The sequence below is a fragment of the Electrona antarctica genome (assembly GCF_951216825.1).
Source record: "Electrona antarctica genome assembly, chromosome: 12".
Lineage (NCBI taxonomy): Eukaryota > Metazoa > Chordata > Actinopteri > Myctophiformes > Myctophidae > Electrona > Electrona antarctica.
In genome coordinates, this window is record NC_136793.1 from 20,413,406 (window position 1) to 20,434,673 (window position 21,268).

The 21,268-nt window shown below is 43.7% G+C and overlaps 1 protein-coding gene across 1 annotated transcript in view; it reads right to left on the reverse strand.

The window, feature by feature from the left end:
* adamts3 (ADAM metallopeptidase with thrombospondin type 1 motif, 3) overlaps positions 1-21,268 on the reverse strand; it is a 173,955-nt gene that overhangs the window by 143,292 nt on the left and 9,395 nt on the right. Inside the window, exon 3 of the mRNA XM_079516259.1 lies at positions 19,824-20,254. Coding sequence (XP_079372385.1) covers positions 19,824-20,254 — 431 coding nt within the window. The remainder of the gene's footprint in view (positions 1-19,823; positions 20,255-21,268) is intronic.

The window sequence follows — 21,268 nt, forward strand, 5'->3', positions numbered from 1 at the left end:
TGTGAACTGTGACCAGATCTGTCACGTGAATGGTTAATTGCTGAATACATAATCAGTTACATTGGACGATCAATTAGACTGCAAGTGGCAGGTGATGGAGCTTGACACTGGACGTATGCCAGGCATGCACATTGCTCATTTCACTGGCATCTCAGATCTAATTGCTCACACATGAATGTGCGAGTACATTTAGGACTATAGATCTGCTACAGTTGGGTGCCACCGATATTGTCCCTTATTATTTGACCCATTTAGGCCTGACCTCAAAATTTTAAAAAATCCTTCTAAATCCTCCAGTTTTCTGAAATAAATATTTTCACGATTTTTCAAAAATAGCAGACCTACAAGCTCGTAGCGCGCCACTCGGTGGCGCGCTATGAGCTTGTAGATCTGCTATTTTTCAATAGCTAAATTATAACATAATGTTTAAAACACCAAAAGGGGTTCCCGCCCAAAATGGGTTAACTGTCCTTTTGCGCAGATCACGCAAACCTCAGCAAAAAGAAAAGGCCAATATCGATGGCCTCCAACTGTAGGACTATAGATCTGCTACATGGTCCCTGAATGTGATTTTAAGGTTCAAGTGATAAATAATAAATAAATCCCTATTTTAAAAAATGTGACAAAGTGTAGTGAAAAGTAAATATGACAGACAGTGGAAAGCTCTTTCCACCGAAAATGTCTCACAGCAGGAGGTGGAGGATTAGTTTGCAGTATTACAAATATGATTAGAGGAGGCATGGGGGCGGAGAGAGATGTGAGGAGGGTCAGACAGGGTGCAGAAACCATCCCGCGTTGAGATACAACATGAGAATTTAATCTGGCTCCATCATGCCTTTGTGTGCTTCTCCAAAACAGAGTAAACATTTACCTACTGCTTTGAGAAGGCGGTGAGGAGCCTACACTTTTACCTAAAATAAAAACCCCATGCCGGTGAATGGGCCTCAATGTCTGTCCTGTAACGACAACAGAAAATGTGGGCTCCTCTTAAGTTTATATAGGTCATGATTAAAAATGTTTAAACACATAAATATCAATAAAAAGCAGCAGCCAGCGGGTACACACACTGAGACGGAGCAGAGGACTTGGAAGAAATAGGGCTTGGCTTTGCATATCGTTGCTGTCAGGCCGAGACCTCGTATCTCCATATTTTAATTATAATTTTTTCACAAATGAATTGCCTACTTTGTCACACACAAGTAGCAAAAATACAAGCTGAGCTTGTATATCTGCTATATTTGCAATCTTTGAGAAAAATGTTCGGGAAGGTGTCTTTATGTGGGTTTTACGAATATTGCATCGATGAAAGGTATTAACAAGAGCTTGAGACTAAATAATAACTACACTGGATCCATTGGAACACAGGCTCTTTTTGCTATTTCCTGAAAAGTAACCGTTTTAGACATACAAGGTTTCCACCCAACAGAGACGAATATCCTGGTGTGCCTCCCCTACTGCACCTCAAACCATATACTCAAACAGCTCTGGGGTCAAGCCTTCTGCAACAGGCAAAGCGAGGCGAGCCTCGACTAAGTCAACAAGGAACATTAAGAACTATTAGTGAATACAAGTCTTGTGCCTCACTACAGTTCACTGCAAAGAGGAACTGGCTCACTTTCTTTTTCTAATCAAAGGGGATATTTTCTTTGCACAGTAGCTCCAGATATGGCAGGAGCTGTGTAGTGTTGTCCAGAGCACTCCTTTATGTCCCCAGAGGCCAAAAGTTGAGGCCACTCAATGAAGCAGGGATTAAAGCAAAAACTAATCTAACAACTGAACATTCTTGTTAGGCCATCCTTCCAATCTGTGATTTGTGAAGCAGTGTGAAAGGAGTACTCCAAACGAGCACTGTTTCCTAATCACAATATGTAGAATTATGATGTTTAGGTATCAACATTCATAATGTTTATGCTGTTCTATAAAGTCAAACAGTTAAAGAAGATTGAAGATTTAATCTTTTATGAAATATCCGAGGCCATTAGGGTTTTAGACAAGATAATGCCTCTGAACATCAATTAATGTAAGCAATAGAACATGTATTCTGCTGCTAGTTTGACTGAAATTACTGAAATCAGTGGCAGCGACTGAGAACTTTAATCATGGTGATGCACACTGCCCTCAGCCAGACATTATAACTTTATCCAGTAGCCTCATAAGCCTGCTTTTAGTAATTTTTCTTCAATATCGGCCCTGTATATATTTTCCCTAAAGCTTTACCAGAGGAGTATACCCTGCCAGGGTGGATTGACAGTTTATTATCACCATATCTTCACGCTTCAGCTCTGGCCTTTGCCACGGAGGAAATAGCAGTAGCTGATGAATTACCCATCAGGCTTGTGTTTACGTTTCAGAGTTTAACGCAGCAGACAGAGGCAGATGGGCCAGGCAGCGCATCGCCCTCTCGGCTGGCAGCACAGATTATGCAACACCACACACACTCCCACACACCCAAGCCAAGTTTTGACTGTATATTGTCGCTGTCAGGTGGAGACCTTGGCTAAAACTGTTAAGTTTTTAGGGAATGGAGGGACAAAAAATAACCTGTGTTCCGATGTAGGTATAATTTAGTCACAAGCTCGTGTTAATACTTTTCATTAGTTCAACATTTATGAAACCCACAGACAGACTAAACCCCCTTTCACTGTCACTTTCAGAATGATCCCAAAGTAGCACATCTACGAGCTCACAAAGCAGCGCGATGTGAGCTTGTAGATCGGCTATGTTTCCTGTTTGCTATACTTTAGCGTGACACCGTAGTGTGACGAAGTAGGGCATTCAAATTTCCAGGGGGGATGGAGATACCTACAAGGTTTCTGCCCGACAACAACGAGCCAGCGGTAAAAAGCAACAGTCGGATTCAGCTCTGTATTTAGGTCAGTTCTTCTACGGTCTGTCTAAGCTGTCAATAGTTCTAGTGCTGCCAGAGCGGGCTGAGAAAGTGTCTCTTCCGTGGAACGCAGGATAGAGGGAGGCTTTCTTTTTCATTCTTTATGGAAACAAATGAGTGAGGCTGAATCTGACAATAATTATGTACTTTGGGCTGCTTTTATTTCACTGATTCCACTGACGTGAATCTCCAGGTACTTCCTAACACTTATTTCACTATTTCACTTTTTGGGGTCTCAGGCTTTAGATAAAATGAATATCAAATGTCTAAACAGTAAACACTGAATCAAGCAACTTAAAAACTGTCTGTGCTGCTCACAAAAGCCCCCCAGACACTAAGACAGACATATTGGATCGGATCGGCGGTGCAACACAGGTGTGTGAACTGTAGATGTTTGTCTTTGTACAAACATTTTGTACACACTCTCATATACATCATATACATATACATTTACAGACCTGTAAGGCGTCAATTGGCTCCGAACTATGAATCATTTAGCTGGGGAACCCCCTCGAGGACCCCTCCTGAGGGGAACCCCCTCGAGGACCCCTCCTGAGAACCAGACCCCACCGAGGTGAACTATGAATCATTTAGCTGGGGAACCCCCTCGAGGACCCCTCCTGAGAACCAGACCCCACCGAGGTGAGGAACCCCCTCGAGGACCCCTCCTGAGAACCAGACCCCACCGAGGTGAGGAACCCCCTCGAGGACCCCTCCTGAGAACCAGACCCCTCGAGGACCCCTCCTGAGAACCAGACCCCACCGAGGTGAGGAACCCCCTCGAGGACCCCTCCTGAGAACCAGACCCCTCGAGGACCCCTCCTGAGAACCAGACCCCACCGAGGTGAGGAACCCCCTCGAGGACCCCTCCTGAGAACCAGACCCCTCGAGGACCCCTCCTGAGAACCAGACCCCACCGAGGTGGAACCCCCTCGAGGACCCCTCCTGAGAACCAGACCCCACCGAGGTGAGGAACCACTGATCTATGATTGTGCTGTAAATGATCTACAGTGTGTAAGCCTGTAGCCAAGAGAAGAAGCCCTTACTCTGCGCTTACGCAGCAAAATCCACACTTAATTTTAAGCAGAGAATCACGTCAGGCCGACGGTGGGCCACTAACAGCAGGGGTCCTGTTACGCAGGGGGTCGTCTAAATAATAGAGCATTTCTACATTGTAGTATTTCTACTTTTAAGTTAAACAAAAACATCCACCGCTGCACAGGAGAAGGAGCGTGGGGTGGAAAGTAGCAGCAGCAGCTTTTTCAAAACATCTGGATGTGGTTGATTGTCATCATGGCATAATAACACTATTAGAACCACAGCATATAGGCCTGCATTAACCACTTAAACTCCAGATAGTTGAGTGGAGTCCCTGTACTAGTGTAATTTCGGTTTTCTGTTGTTGTGGGGAAATCTTTCGCTGAAAATAGCCAATCGGCAAGCTCACAATATGCATCAGCTGGTGTTTAAGTGGTTAACCACTTAAATCTTATTATTCTGTAGTTGACTGGGGGACCCCCAGGGCTCTATACCTGGTCTGCTCCTTTTTCCCTCTACACCAAATCTTTTCACTGACAATAGCAAAAAATGGTGACTTGCAATCGCTGGGGCCACAGGCTGGATGTTTTAACTTGTGCACGCTCATGCAGAATGTGGGTGTGCTCTGTCTGTACAGTATGTGAACACCCATACAGAATGTGCGTGTGCTCTGTCTGTACAGTATGTGAACACCCATACAGAATGTGTGTGTGCTCTGTCTGTACAGTATGTGAATTGGGATTTAAGAACATCATTGGTGACGTTTGTTGCATATTGGACCCCTACTGTTGTCAGCTGAGAGTTGTATCACAGTGGGTGCGTGGTGAGGTTGTAAATCGGCTATGTTCTGTCTAGAGGTGTGGTGTAGAGTGTAGACTAAGAGGCAGAAAATGAGGGGGCCAAAAAGACGCTTTTAAGTGGTTGAAAAATGGAATGGTGGAATTTGTACAGCCCTTAATCACCTCCAGAATGAAAAAAGAAAAGACAAGTTCTGTGATACAGAAAATGATGAGCACTAAAGAATTGTGGAGGGACGCAACGCTATTTGCGTAGTGCATTCTTTCGTTGGATGTTGTGGGAAAACTTATATTGTCGCTGTTGGGCAGAAACCTTGTATCAGCGTATTTAAAGATGGAGTGCCACAATTTTTGTATTTTTCCAGTTTTTCATGTGTCTATGAGGTGACAGTACTTTATTTATACACCTTGGAGTTTTTATGTGCAATGATGTATTCCCTTTGTATTTAGGGTTTCTTCCTGGAGGCTGAACCCTTGACAGTCAAACGTGCCAATGAAAAAAACAAATCACAAAAATCACAAAAAATCTCATTATCAACCCTTCCCCTAACCCCTCCCCCTTTATCATACAACTACAGCTGTGGGTGCGGCTTAAGTTCAGGTGGATCACCACCCATCACCACCCACCAGGCAAACCAGGCATACTTAATGAACTGGTGGGGGTGCCCACATAAAAACGACATTTTAACAAATACTGTACACTTTTTTGAAAAACGTCTTCCTCCTTATATAACAATATCATGGCACTCCATCTTTAAACTTATTCTTTCATCTGTAAATTGATGTCATACTTCGTCATACAAAAGTAGCGAAAATAGGCTCAGTGAGCTTATAGCCTAGATCTGCTAGTTTTGCTATTTTTAAAGTGAAAGTGATGTGTGATGTGTTTTACTAGTATTTAATCAAGGTGCTCGGAGCGCTAGGCCAGCGGTCCAGGCCAACTAAATAATAAGCATATCCATTGGAACAAAGGATTTTTTCCATCATCTGAAAAGCAACAGTTTTGGACATACAAGGTTTCCACCCGAAAGTGACGATATGAAGTGAACATTGGCTGTATGTGGGGGAAACATATGTTTGCATATGCATGCAGCACACGACACAATGTGGCCTGTGGTGTTGCAGCTGTGGTGGCTGTTGTGGATTAAAATGATCCAGATGGCAGATAGTGCAAGGCAAGCTGGAGATGCAAGCAGCTCGACTCTGGTGGGATGGCATGGGAACATTCTGCAGGAGGTTCAAAGTTGCCCTTAACTTCTTTGATGCATGACAATGCAATTAACATATTCATACAGGAATGACAAGGAACGATAATAAGAAACTGCATCTCCAGGCCAGGATAGGTGATGCACACTGCACAGCCTGCGAGCTGGTTCAAGCAGGTATAATCCAGAGGTTCATATATGCAGCTAAAGTATGTGACGCGTCAAGCAGCTGACCAAATTGGTGGTCCATTTAAGCTCACCTCATTAATCGTCTTCATCTTAAGCAGGGAGTAATGTAGCCTATAGTAGAGCCTGAACGATGAGATCTTCATCTTAAGCAGGGAGTAATGTAGCCTATAGTAGAGCCTGAACCATGAGATCAGAGAGTAATGTAGCCTATAGTAGAGTCTATAGTAGAGCCTATAGTAGAGCCTGAACGATGAGATCAAATATAATATTTACACTGTTATTGACAATTTATTATTTATTTCAATGTATTTGTGAGTTATCCTGACTGACAGTGATCAGAGAGAGAGAGAGAGAGAGAGAGAGAGAGAGAGAGAGGTGGGGGGGACTGAGTAATTTAACCTGTGATGCAGTACTGTATGTAACTCCCGGGATTCAAACCTGGGTGCCCTGCGCGTCAAGTAAAGCTACTAAAGCCAATTATCTTATCTTCTGAGCTTTTGGTGTTCAGATACAGGCTCTGAGCAACCCTGCTACATACAGTATACACCCACTTCGGACATCCCAAGGTCAATGTCTCCCTTTCCCTGTTGCCTTCATTCTTTTCGTTGACTGACTGCAGTTCATTTTGTCCACGTGCGACCGACATAACGGCCATCTGAGTCAGCTAAAACCCACCTCTCTCCACGTGTTTACGACGGACTTGTACTTGTAAAGCTACCGTCCCTCCACAAAACCTCCATGCGGACCAGGTGTGTTGCAGGGATCAAACACTATCATTACATCCTGTAAACGGAAGCTAGCGCCAAAGGCAGTGTAAAATGCAGAAAAAAGGGAGGCTAAAAAATCCTTGTCTTGAAGATTTCAGAGAGGCAACAGAAAGACAGCATGGATTTCAACACTATGCCCTTTGTTCAACTCTGTCACTGGAACTGCAGGCAGGAATTAGAGAGAGGGAGGAAACTGGACCTAAAGTTCAAAGACCTTTCAGTGTCTCTGTGGATCTCAAGTAGAGCTGCATGGTTAACACAAACACACAACTAGAACCTAATAGTACCTAGTGCTGGCCCATAATATTACTTTATTATGTAAAACGTTTGCCTCGATTACGATTAATGAACGATTACTTATATATATATACAGTACATATATATATTATATATATATATAGTTAAAATATACAATCTTAAAGCTTAAAGTACAACGATTGTACAACAATACACAGTGTTAAGTGGTTAATCAGACTAATGAATTTAGTCATTTATAAGGAATCTATTATAATTAGTTTGTTGATTCATTGACATAATGAGACAAAAAACGAAATGCTTCTTGATTATTGGAATAACCTGAGCAAGATTAAGTCAGCTTGCATTTTCAACATATCTTCAAAGGCGCACGCATTCATGCATCATGAATAACTACTACACCTCTGCGAATAAACTGTTCAATATAATCAGCGTGTTAATGTCCTTAACATGCATGCCCCACTAATGCCTGTAGGCCTCAGGTGAGAGAAAAAAGCATGAAGATGACATGGCGCGCGTGTGTGTGTGTGTGTGTGTGTGTGTGTGTGTGTGTGTGTGTGTGTGTGTGTGTGTGTGTGTGTTGGGGTGCTGCTGCTGGTGGTTTGCCATGGTTCAGCTTGTCTGAGATCAACACCACAGGAGATGTGTGCCAAAAGCCCCGGCCTGACCATGTCCAATGGGATCGGAAGCCCAACTCAATAAAAAGCAGCAAAAACTGACATTAGTCTCAAAGATACATTTGTCAGTCTACATTATTGCTCCAGTTTAACCACATAAGCCCTAGATCATTTGTGCCGCGACGAATCGTGAAAATATCCAATCTACAAGCTCCCAAGCAGCAACAGTCTATTATTGCTGTTCGTAAAAATATTTTTACAGGGTTAGTTTTAACATAATGACATGCCAACGCAGGGCCACCAGATTAAAGCAGTGCAGTTGTATGCAAATGTCTTGCCAGAGCATGTGTTGTGTTCTGTGCCACAGACCGATCATGAAGACTTTTCAGAGTTTTCAGAGCGGACCAGTCGGCGAGAGGCCCATTGGGACGACTGGACTGGGTCGGGGATGTATTATCTTCTGAGCCGTTTTGGAATGCCGCGACCCTGACAGTCCCACTCTTTGTCCACATATATAGCTGAAAATGGACAGGGGAAGTCAGAAGAGGGGTCAGAAGAAATTTAAACGATCTGGCAGCTTTATCGAGGAAGTCTTCCCCTCGGCTTCCCAAGAATGTCCACAAGCCCCTGACATCCATGTGACATGAAGGGCTGCCTGCCTCCTACACAGGCAGGCCCGTACAAATCACCCGAGGCTTACCCCAGACTCCCACACCAACACTGCTGTCTGTCTCTAGACCAGAGGACGTGTCTGCTTCGTGAGCAGCAAGGCCTGCGGCGGAAAGGAACTAAGTACACTTACTCAAGTACTGTGCTTAAGTACAATTTCAAGGTACATTTACTTTACTTGAGTATTTCCATTTCTTGATACTTTTATTTATACTTTTAGTCCACTACAAATGTACATTTTACTCCACTATATTTATTTGACAGCTTTAGTTGCCAGTTACTTTGTAGATTTAGATTTTTTTATGTGTTTACATTTTTCATTACAGCACGTTGCAGCCTTTTAGTATAAAATAGGTCTACTCTAAAGTGGTTAATTATCAATAATTATAGTCCATTAACGCGATTTAATGCTGAAAGCCCATTTCAGCATTACTGTAAATCGCGTTAATGGACTATAATTATTGATTCTGCATAATGTCTGCTTTTACTTTTGCTACTGAGTATATATTGATGCTACTACTTCTGTACTTTGACTTTGAAGTAAGCTTTTGAAGGCTTGTAAGAAAGTTACAAAGTATTTGTCATTCACTTAAGTTTAAAATCTGAGTACTTCTTCCACTTCCACCACTGGTGCTGGCCTGCCTGCCTGCCTGCCTGCCTGCCTGCCTGCCTGCCTGCCTGTCTGGCCTGCCTGCCTTGCCTGCCTGCCTGCCTGCCTGCCTGCCTGCCTGCCTGCCTGCCTGCCTGGCCTGCCTGCCTGCCTGCCTGCCTGGCCTGCCTGCCTGCCTGCCTGCCTGCCTGCCTGCCTGCCTGTCTGGCCTGCCTGCCTTGCCTGCCTGCCTGCCTGCCTGCCTGCCTGCCTGCCTGCCTGCCTTGCCTGCCTGCCTGGCCTGCCTGCCTGCCTGCCTGCCTGCCTGCCTGCCTGCCTTCCACCACTGGTGCTGGCCTGCCTGCCTGCCTGCCTGCCTGCCGCAGTAAAGAGTTCCAGACACCAGGCTGGCTATAATTAAGAAACAGTAAAACACACCTAGTGAGGGCTCGGGCTACCACTTGAGATCAAAGACCACTGGCCCTCAACAGCAGCCTTTTTCATCAGCAGCTCCAGGTTTTGCCCATGTTTGATCTGAAATTATGCACCTCTTTATACCTCTTTAACCCCCAGTAAAGAAGAAAATGATCTTGAAGTTCTTAAGCAGGATGCCAAAGAGCAGAGTATAGTATAATATAGTATAGATGTGTGTGTGGATGTACAAATTATATGTATATTGAATAATGTTGCATCGTCAACATTTTTCAGGCCAAGGACCGCAGCTGAGAGAGAGATGAAGCAGGGACCGCCATTACAAATAATGCATGATGCAACTGGGTATCAGACCCTGCATCTTCTGATTATTAATATATTTTGTTTTTGGAGAAAGCCTTAATTAAACGCAACTTGATGACAGGCTTTCAAACCTAGCTTGAAAATTCAAAATTGTCTCATCAATGTCTGCTGGATGTTTTGTCTGGTCTGAGATTTGAGACTACAGTGCACTGCAGTATGTTAGACGTATTCCAAAGGTTTCCGTGGGTTGCCTCCCAAGTGATGCTGCTAAAATCACACCTGTGTGTATACTGAGCGGTGTACTGTAATTGTTATACTGTACTGAACTCCTGTACTACTCGTACTGTACTACTTGTACTGTACTGTACTGCAGGGGTTGGGGGGAAGATTCTTTTCCAGGTACCCCACTACCCTCTCATCCTCGCAACACCGATAAGCATATTTGCAACCTATTTATATTAAAACTTTTCAATCAAAGTCACAACACATTTTCACAACATTTTTTTAAGATGCTATCTTAGAATAGATGTAGACCTATTTGACAGTGCAGAAACATAATTGCCTTCCTTGATGCATCAATTAAGCGTCAACGACCATCAGCTCAGCTGGTCACAGTCACAGAGACCTCTGCAGCACTCTAACTGAAAGTGACAGCATGGAGTCTGTTTCTTTTCTATCCAAAGGCCCTTGAATGATGGAATATGATTACTGTGATTATGGTAAGCTCACATATCACACACACATACCATAATTCACAGTTTCGAGGCAAGACTCTTCATCGTGCCAAAAGATAGATTTGTTTGACAGAACTATCAGCAGTGTTATCAGCTATGTTATCAGTTATCAGCTAAAATAATATGTTGGATATGTTGGACACATTTCCATGTGTATTTAATATATATTTAGGAAAAACAACCACGTAAAATCGCTCCTAATGCAAAATAATTTGGCAGCCCCACTGCAGTAACACTGACCCAGGCCCCCCAGGGGTCACAGACCCCCCGTTGTAGACCCATCTAGACTTCAGCCTGACTGAAATCATTTGTCTTTATTGTCTCCACCAGGCCGAAGGCCTGGGGAGAGAGTAGGTTTTGCACTCCGTCCGTCCGTCCGTCCGTCCGTCCGTCCGTCCGTCCGTCCGTCCGTTACCAGCTAATCTCCGGCACCGTTGGCCCCATCCATGCCAAACTGTGCACACATACTCCCTGGATGCCAATGACGAACCTCTGCCCCAAATATTCCACAACAGCCTGTTATTGCGAACGCAGTGATTGCGAACGCAGTGAGCATTTACTATGAGACCCAGCAGATCACGTCTGTGTGTCTGTGTGTCTGTGTGTGTGTGTGTGTGTGTGTCACGCTGTAACACCACCCGCCCACCACCAGAGGGCGCAGCTGTATCACACACAAAAACACACACACACACACATGCACGCATGCACACACACACACACACGCACGCACGCACGCACACACACACACACACACAAAACTTAACTTAAAAAAAACTTAACTTAAAAAAAAAACTTAAAAAGGAAAAACGCACGCACGCACACACACACACACAAAACTTAACTTAAAAAAAACTTAACTTAAAAAAAAACTTAACTTAAAAAAAACTTAACTTAAAAAAAAAGTAACTTAAAAAAAAACTTAAAAAGGAAAAACGCACGCACGCACACACACAAAACTTAACTTAAAAAAAACTTAACTTAAAAAAAAACTTAACTTAAAAAAAAAACTTAAAAAGGAAAAACGCACGCACGCACACACACACACACACAAAACTTAACTTAAAAAAAACTTAACTTAAAAAAAAACTTAACTTAAAAAAAAAACTTAAAAAGGAAAAACTTAAAAAAAACTTAACTTAAAAAGAAATTACCTTAAAAAAAACGTAACTTACAAAACACAAAAAAAAGATAACTTAAAAAAAACCTTAAAAAATTACGTAATTTATTCTAATTGTTGTTTTTGCAATTTACGAGCTGCGTTCGCTTCCCGCGTTCGCGCGTCTTACTTGTAGTGCCACCATGAGGCTGATTTTGGCAAAACACATATCTGTAGATTACTCTTACACATTTTATCCATACATCACACAATTCGGTATACACTATCTCCATAGTCATGTGATCAACACGGATCTGCACCCTTTCCCATATTTCATCCTGATTAGCTAAGATTGGCTTCCAAAGCTTGCATGATTGGTCAGTTTCGAACAAAATGCCACAAATCACAAACACAGTGTGCAGTTTCCGTGAAATTATACACGCACATTTCCACTAGGCCGAGGACGACACTTTTTTTCCTCCAAATCAGCCTCACGGTGGCGCTATAACAGGCCAATTACTGTTTTTACCTATAATTGCATCGATCTGTGTACAACTTTGTATGCGCACCCCCTAGAGGCCATGGCAAAACATTTTCCACATCTCCCATTTATAGTGCCACCATGAGGCCGATTTCTGCAAAACACAAATCATGAACGCTGGGCCCGAGTGCAGTGAAACTATGCACGCATATTCCCACTAGGCTGAGGAAGCAATGCCACTTGACATTTTTCAAATCAGCCTCATGGTGGCACTATAACAGTCACGTCTTTACATGCACAGCTCTGCATAAAATGTTAGATTGTGTGCACACTCCCTACAGCCCAAGGAAAAACATCTGGCTTGCATTTTTCAATTCTGCCTTTTCGAGCGCCACCAGGAGGCCCATTTATGTGCAACACTCTTTTTTTATCCTTATATCCAAATATCAATCCTGGTGGAGACCTGTGCCCCGAGGGGCACTTCTTCTAGTTTCAGATGTTCCCCACAGGCAACAGACCTTGAGGAGATAACAGGCACAGCCACAATAAAAGCACAAACTCTCACAGGCACTGTGAATTTAATCTACTTTGATACGACTAGAGCTCAACCAGTTGGCACAGTCTTCAAACAACACTACACCATTACTACTCTTGTTCCAATCAATAGTGATTGCTTGAAAGGCTTGACTGTATTAATTCAGGACTGAATGTACATATGTTTATAAGAAGCTGTGCTCCATCTCCCCTTTATGACCAAATAGGTATTGCACATTACCCTGGATGCATCTATCAAAATACCGGTTACTCAACACACAGCTTTAGAGCCGCCCGAAGGCAACACAAAACAGCTTTGTTATCATGTGGCGTGAAGAGATAGGTTGTTCAAGAACCACATGAACCCTAGCGTCCCTATCCTGAAAATAGCCTAACTACAAGCTCACAACGTGTCGCAACACGGCTATGAATAATCCAAGATCTAGAGATTATTCTATATTCTCTGAACAAGAAGCTCACAATGCATTGTATCGGCAATCTTGTAGAGGGAAAAAGAATGGGACCAAGTATAGACCCCTGGGGAACCCCGGTCAACTAGTATAGGGTTTAAGCGGTTAGAGGTAATCTTGCAAATATCTTGAATGCCGCAAAATAGCTGATGTAGAAGATCACAACGCGACGGAACGCATATACAGTAGCCTGCCGGGGAGCCCGGTCAACTAAGTATACAGTATAGGGATTAAAGAAAGGTTTTCAGACCCCTTTTAAAAACATCAACAGACGGTACGGTGTACGGTACTCTCAGACATGATAATTATGGTCTCTGCCGGGTGGAAAGACAGCCCTGAAAGTTGTTTCAACAGTTCTGGCAGGAGCTCGGTGAGGGGAACCCAACATCATTCCATGTCATCAGAAAACTTCACAATAAAGGTACCAAAAAACGGCATGCAGCTTTAAAAGATAAATTTTCAATTTTATACCAAAAGGCCACAAATGTTTGTTTGTAACCTACAGCACGTTCTTTATCAAATAACCATTGGTTTACTGATAACGTTTAAATACTAATTTTATGTCCATGACACAGATGCATAAATATTCCCACGCGTGAAGTACTAAGAGACACTTTGCTTTCCCACAGTGGAAATATCTCATTAATTTAGGAGCACTTGAACACTGTCATACTGTAAAGGACCCAAAACAGTAGATGAGCACTTGGCAAAGAGGATCCCTCACAGATTTATGGTCACCATATTAAGTGACCTCAGTCACTTCAAGAAACCCACAACATCTCTAAGCAATGAGCTGCACTTGAATTGCGGAGAAGCAGTGGTGGAAAGTAACTAAGGACTGCACATTTACTCAACTAAGTTTCAGGTATATTTACTTTACTTGAGCATTTACATTACATTACATTACATTACAGTCATTTAGCAGACGCTTTTATCCAAAGCGACTTACAATAAGTGTATTCAACATAGGTAGGGAACAAAAACTACTAATCACCAGAAGTCTTTAGTGCATTTTCTGCAAAAACAAGCAACCAAGAGTATACCTAGCGCTAAGGTAAAAGTGCAATATATCAGCTACCTATTTCCTTAACCGGATGAGACAAAATAGCTAAATCAAATGAGCATGAGCTAAAACAATTAAGTGTATCGACTAAACAAGATCCAATAAACAATACAACAATAGAAAACAAACGTTCGTACAACTAGTTAACAACAAGTAGGTCAGGCAGAGAGGAAGGGTAGTGTTTCCTGAAGAGGTGGGTTTTCAACCTGCGGCGAAATATGGGCAGTGACTCTGCTGTCCTAACATCAGTGGGGAGTTCATTCCACCACTGTGGGGCCAGAACAGAAAAGAGTCGTGACCGTGTGGATCGGCCAGAAGGACCCTTGAGTGACGAGGCAATCAGTCGCCCCGAGGTGGCAGACCGAAGTGGTCGGGCAGGGGTGTAGGCATCGACCATAGCCCGGAGATAGGAAGGAGCTGTTCCTTTCACTGCCCTATAGGCTAACACCAGGGTTTTGAACTGGATGCGGGCCGCTACGGGGAGCCAGTGTAGAGAACGGAGAAGGATGGTTGTGTGGGAGAACTTGGGGCGGTTGAACACCAGACGAGCCGCAGCTTTCTGAACAAGCTCCAGAGGTCTGATGGCAGATGCCGGAGCACCAGCAAGGAGGGAGTTGCAGTAGTCCAGGCGGGAGATGACGAGAGCCTGGATGAGCACCTGGGCTGCCTTCTCCGTGAGGAAGGGGCGAATCCTCCTGATGTTGTAGAGGAGGAATCTGCAGGACCTTGTCACTGATGCGATGTTTGCCGAGAACATCAGTTGATCGTCCAGGGTCACACCCAGATTTTTCGCAGTCCGAGTTGAGGTCACCACAGCATTATCAATGGTGATGGCCATGTCTCGGTGCGGACAGCCCTTCCCCGGGAGGAACATCAGCTCGGTCTTGTCCAGGTTGAGCTTCAGGTGGTTTGTCGACATCCACGCCGAGATGTCAGCCAGACAAGCAGCAATGCGTGCCTCCACTTGGGTATCAGAGGGGGGGAATGAGAGGATCAGCTGGGTGTCATCGGCATAGCAGTGGTAGGAAAAGCCATGGGAGTGGATGACAGCACCCAGAGATGTAGTGTAGAGAGAGAAAAGAAGAGGACCCAGAACCGAGCCTTGGGGAACCCCAGTTGTGAGCCTGTGTGGTTCTGACACAGACCCTCTCAGCATCACCTGGTAGGAGCGACCCGTCAGGTAGGATGCAAACAGGGAGAGTGCAGAGCCTGAGACACCCATCCCCTCGAGGGTGGAGAGGAGGATCTGATGGTTCACCGTGTCGAACGCTGCAGACAGGTCCAGGAGTATCAGGACGGAGGAGAGAGAGTTCGCTCTAGCGGCATGGAGCGACTCCGTCACTGCCAGCAGGGCAGTCTCTGTCGAGTGACCCACTTTGAAACCAGACTGGTTGGAGTCCAGGAGGTTGTTCTGGTTCTGGTGGTTTACATTTTTTGATACCTTATACTTCTACTCCAATACATCTCAGAAGTAAATTAAGTTATTGTGCAGATTTATATAAAAAAAAACCTGATAAACGACAAGCCCTATTTCTACAAGCTCACGATGTGTCACACTGCAACATGTTGTGAGATTGTAGATCTGCTAGTTTTGAGGGGAGGGGGAGACACATTTGAGTACTACTTTACTTTTGGTAGTTTAAGTAAATATGAAAACCTGCAAAACCTGTCAGTCAGCCCGTCACGCCTCGTGTCAATCAGTCCGTCACGCCTCGTGACACGCTCCATATATGGCCACTACAGAATTCAAGAAATTCAAGAAACCCACAAAATCTCTAAGCAATGAGCTGCAATTGAGTTGCAGAGGAGTAAGACAAATATATTTAATATAAATGGTAAATTGTGCAATTATAAAGCGCTGCTTTACATCGATTGTGCATTACATTCACCCATTCATAGACCGACGGCAGAGGAAACCATGCAAGGCAGCAACCTGCACATTGGGATAAATTATTTGTTGCTCAAGGACACACAAAGGAACTTTGAGATTCACCTCCGACTGCTCTACGGGCCACTATACCTCTATACCCTGAGCCATTACCTCCCATATATTTGTACCTAACAGTACCTCCGGAGAATTCTATTCAAAGAATGGCACCATATCAACTTGGGCTCTTGCACACAAATATGAAAAGCCTGTTGACGCAGCCCTCAGAGCTTGCTTCTATTTTGGAGCATCACAGTGTGGCACAGACAACCTGAAAGGAGTAGGAGCAACACAGAAAGGAAACCTCTTTTTAGTTTCTCTTGACGCAAGTCAGTGACGCCTTCAGTGAGCCACAGCCTTTATACTATATTCTCTCTGTATGCGGTACTGTAGTAATAGGCTGTGCGAAAGATGATGATAATAAAAAAAAAACATACATACAAGAGTCACAAGCCACTAATTCATTCTTCAACTAGAAAAAGTGCCCTTCTGGGCACAGGTCTCCACCAGGAGGATAGGACTGTGTGAGATGTTTGGCAAAATGTTTAGGATTAATATAAACATGTTTTTGAAGCATTTTGTTCCAAAAATGTGTTTTGCAAAAATCAACCTGTTGGTGGCGCTATAACAGGCCAATGTGAAAAGGGTGGGATATATTCCTCAGCCTAGTAAGAAAATGTGTGAAAGATTTCACGTAAATTGCATGCTGCGTTCATGATTTGAGGCTTTTGTTCAAAACGGGGCAATCTTGCAAACTGTGAAAGCCAATTATAGCCAATTAGGATGGAATATGAAATATCGGACAGATCCGACTTGAGCACATGACCATAGAGATACTGTGTAACGATTTGTGAGATTTTTGGACAGAATCTGGAGGAGTAATATCAAAAAATGTGTTTTACAAAAGTCGGCCTCCTGGTGGCGCTATAAAAGGCAGATGCGGAAAATGCAGGTCAAAGGTTTGTCCTTGGCCTCTAGGGAGTGTGCATGCAACGTATCACGCAGATCGGTGCAGTTTTAGGTAAACAATGTGAAAAGTTGCCTCATGGTGGCGCTATAACAGGCCGTTCTGGAAAATGTGGGGCAGAGGTTCATCGTTGGCATCCAGGGAGTGTGTGTGCAAAGTTTGGCATTGATCGGGCCAACGGTGCCGGAGATTAGCTGATAACGGACGGACGGAAGGACGGACGGACGGACGGACGGAAGGAAGGACACACACACACACGGACAGAGTGCAAAACATACTCTCTCCCCATGCCTTCGGCCTGGTGGAGACAATGATTAGAAAATAGCAGGTCTACAAGCTCACAATGTGTCACATCGCAACATGTTGTGAGATTGTAGATCTGCTATTTTTGAGGGCCGGGGGAGACACATTTCAGTACTTTTACTTTTGATTCTTTAAAGACTTGGTGAAATGGTTAATTTGAGCATTTTATTTTAAGATTCAGCCTCAAATTGCAGAATCTTAGTTTCATCCCTCCAGGCTATGGGACGTAAGTCCGTCTCATGCACGACCACATGCATGCACATGCAGTGTCGTTTGAAAACAAAGTGACAGAGACAGTGACTTATATCTGAGTACTTCTTCCATCACGAATTATTTCATGAATACTGTACCTCCACCTTCAGCAGCATGGACAATAAAAAGACACACTACCTTCAGGCTGTGAGTAGTCTCACATAGCCAGACAACTATTCCACAATCTCCGAATGCTACAGTATATAGCAGCAGTTCCCAAACCTTTTTGGCAACAGTCTGGCAACGCGAGACTAGGCTGTGAGTGACAGCGCTTAAAAAAGAAACGGCATCCTTCATGCCTGTCTCTTGGCATTTCTGTGGCACGCTGCCTTATTATATTGGTGTCATATTGTGAAGGATAAAAAGTAAATCTGTGACAGTACCTCTGGGGCATTCTTTTCAAAGAATGGAAGCATCAATTTGGGCACTTGCCACTTGCTCAAAAATATAAAAAGCCTGTTGACGCAGCCCTCAGAGCTTGCTTCTATTTTGATGATGATGAAGATGATCAACAGCAAGCTGCCACCCACACTGGACCCCCTGCAATTTGCCTACTGTCAGAACAGATCCACGGACGACGCCATTGCAACACCACTCCACACCACCCTCTCACACCTTGAGAAGGAGAAGTCTTATGTGAGAATTCTGTTCACAATGTGACTATTCAGTATTTAAGTCCGACGTCATTTTGTAGTGCTACGTTACGTCCATTTGCTCAGTAAAATATTTTTACTGAGAAATATTTTTTATTTAACAATAAAGCACAACCTTGAACCTTGAACCTTGAATTTTGGAGCATCACAGTGTGGCACAAACCACCTGAAATGAGTAGGAGCAACACAGAAAGGTAACCTCTTTTTAGTTTCTCTTGACGCAAGTCAGTGACGCCTTCAGTGAGCCACAGCCATTATACTACTCTCTCTGTATGCATTTACAGTATGGTAGGTATTAGAAGTGTAGTAAAAGGCTGTGTGAATTAGGTTTCCAGAAGGTGGCTCCCAGTTCAAATGTGCTGCCGGGCCAATCAAACGAAGCCATCTTTTGGAAACCTGCAACTACAAATAGGGCTAGTCGTGTTGATTCGTTGATATGTGAAGAAATTGTACAAAAGTATCCAAAAAATATAATAATGGGTTCATTATTTGATTTGTTTAAAAGAATAAAGGTCCGCACAACAGCATTGCTCCTCAGGTGACCTTATGAGGGCCAACTGTGGCCGAAACGTTGTGTACCATGTAATTTGACCGTGTTTTAAGTAAACGAAACACTGAGGAGCAATGCTTGTCATTTTCTGTTCGGCAGCAGCAACGAAATGGATGTGCGCAAGCCACTGTTTTGAACTTGATTATTCGATTAACCTACACAAACAAGATGAAGTCAGTTATTGGTTCTAAATATAAGTTTCGGTTCTTTGTATGACGTCAAGCGACTGCTGCAAACCGGCGAGACTCATCATTCGTCCTCTGCGCTGCTGAATGCAGAGACGTCTGGCTGCTGGCTGATTCCAAGAGCTGAGAGGACAAAAAAGGCATCTCCCCAATTACCGTTCAAGTGTTTTATGAGGGGTGATGGGGAGGATAGGGCTGCGAAACCTTTTTTTGTGGCACACAAAAGGAATCAGTGTTTTGTGCTGGGAAGTGTTACGGAGGAAAGGATCCGTCAGGGGCCACTCACCCGTGACAAACCTGAGCACAAAAGCCATTCTGTCTGTCAACTTGAGAAATAGCGCAGAGGACAATGTGCTGTAGGAATGCCCCGCCCACCACTGACGTACGGAAAAAGGGCTAAATCAGAGAGTTACGGTTACGAACGTCTACAATCAGTGGAGGAAGAAGTACTGCGATATGTTACTTAAAAGTACCACAATGTAAAAATGCAACGTTACAAGTAAAAGGCCTGTATTCAAATGTTTTACTTGGAAGCAGTATTGCGTAAAAAAAACCCTGTCGCACCGTGGGGTATTTTGAGCTTGTAGATTGTAAAAAGTGCAATATTTGCCTCAGAGATGTAGTGGGGTAAAAGTATAAAGTAGCCTATCCCCAAAAATGTAAATACACATTAAAGTCAAAGTATTCCAAAAGTGTACTTACTGTAAGTACAGTAAATTCACTTAGTCATTTCCACCACTGACATCTACAATAACTAACCATCGGTTGATAAGGTCATGCCACTTTTGTAATGAAAGACAGGGTTAGAGGTCAATTGAGATGCAGATGACTTTTTCTTTTTACGACTGAGGAGGACTTACCAGTCCATCACAGTTGTTAATGGCAACCGATGCCCCGGGGACATCTGTGATGTCACCGATGAAGGTGCAGTCGGTCTTCAGTAGCTCACGCCGCAGTATCCGCTCTGTCCCGCCGGTGGTAACCTCTGTCTCGTTGGCCCCCGTGCTACCAGCCTCGTCCCCAAAGCCCTGCACCTCGTCGTGCCACTCCACCATGGCGCCCGGCGCCACTAACCTGGCATTGGGCCGCAGGCGGAGGTGGAACTCCTTCCCGAATGCGGTCACGTTGAAGAAGAGCCTCTGCTCGGTGTCACCACCGGGCGATGCCGCCACGTCCCTCTTGACACGCTGCTTGTGGTTGGCTGAGAGCAGGTGCGAAAGGAAGTGGCCCTGAGAATCTGTGCTGATGGGCGTCACCAAGCCATATTCCTTGAGCCGGCTCTTCAGGAGGTCTGTCAAAGGGACACATTTCATTACAGCAACAGAAACACATGTAGGCAAGACAGCAGTCAGGGCTACTCAACTTAACATTGCTCTGGGGCCACTCAACAAAATGCAGTTGTGTCCGACTACCGTAAATGACTACGGTAATTCTAAATGTAAATGTAAAGGTCTAAAATGTAGGAAATACACAGAAAACACACACATTTTCATCTATCATGGCATGTAATTATTAGATTATAAAATGAGTAGGCTTTATTCACAGAATGTGCTGTTCCGATAAATCAGTGAATGGCAATTACATGCTCTTCTCTGGGAAAGATGGCACACTGGCTTGTTAATCTCCATAAAAGCATAGTCTTCCTCCCATGTTTGTTGAAATATCCAGTAATGATTAATGTTAATGATTTTTGTCTTGATTTAATGATTTGATCTCAATAAAACTTGCATAAGTGTATTTATATAAAGCAGGGGCCGAATGTGGCCCGCACGGCGCGGCAAATAACATTAAATCAAATAATTTAAAGAAATAGTTCACCCAAAAATAAATCAAATAAAAAAAATAAGAAAATCTCCATGAATTCAAGACTTCAAGATGTGTAATTGATAGAAAATAAGTAATTTTGGAGACGAATTACTCCTTTAAGCACTTAAACCCTACATACTGTACTTTGTTGGCTGGGGGGTGCTCCTTTTACAATTTAGGCATTTAGCAGACGCTGTTAATCCAGAGCGAAGAACACATGGTAATACTGTACATCAAATACATAGAGAGTCATCAAGGATCATAAGCAAGCTAAGAAACTAACACCCGTAGAATATATGTACAATGAACCTATGATTATAATTTATAAACTATAGAGTGGTATGTCTACATACTGTAAAATGCGATCTAAATTACATAAATTTAGCCTTTGCATACGTATGTAAGGTCGTCGAGGCTGGTGCAAGTGCTACGGAAAGTGCTACGGGCTAAAATAGAGTCTGAAGAGATGAGTTTTCAGACAACAGCGGAAGATTGGGAG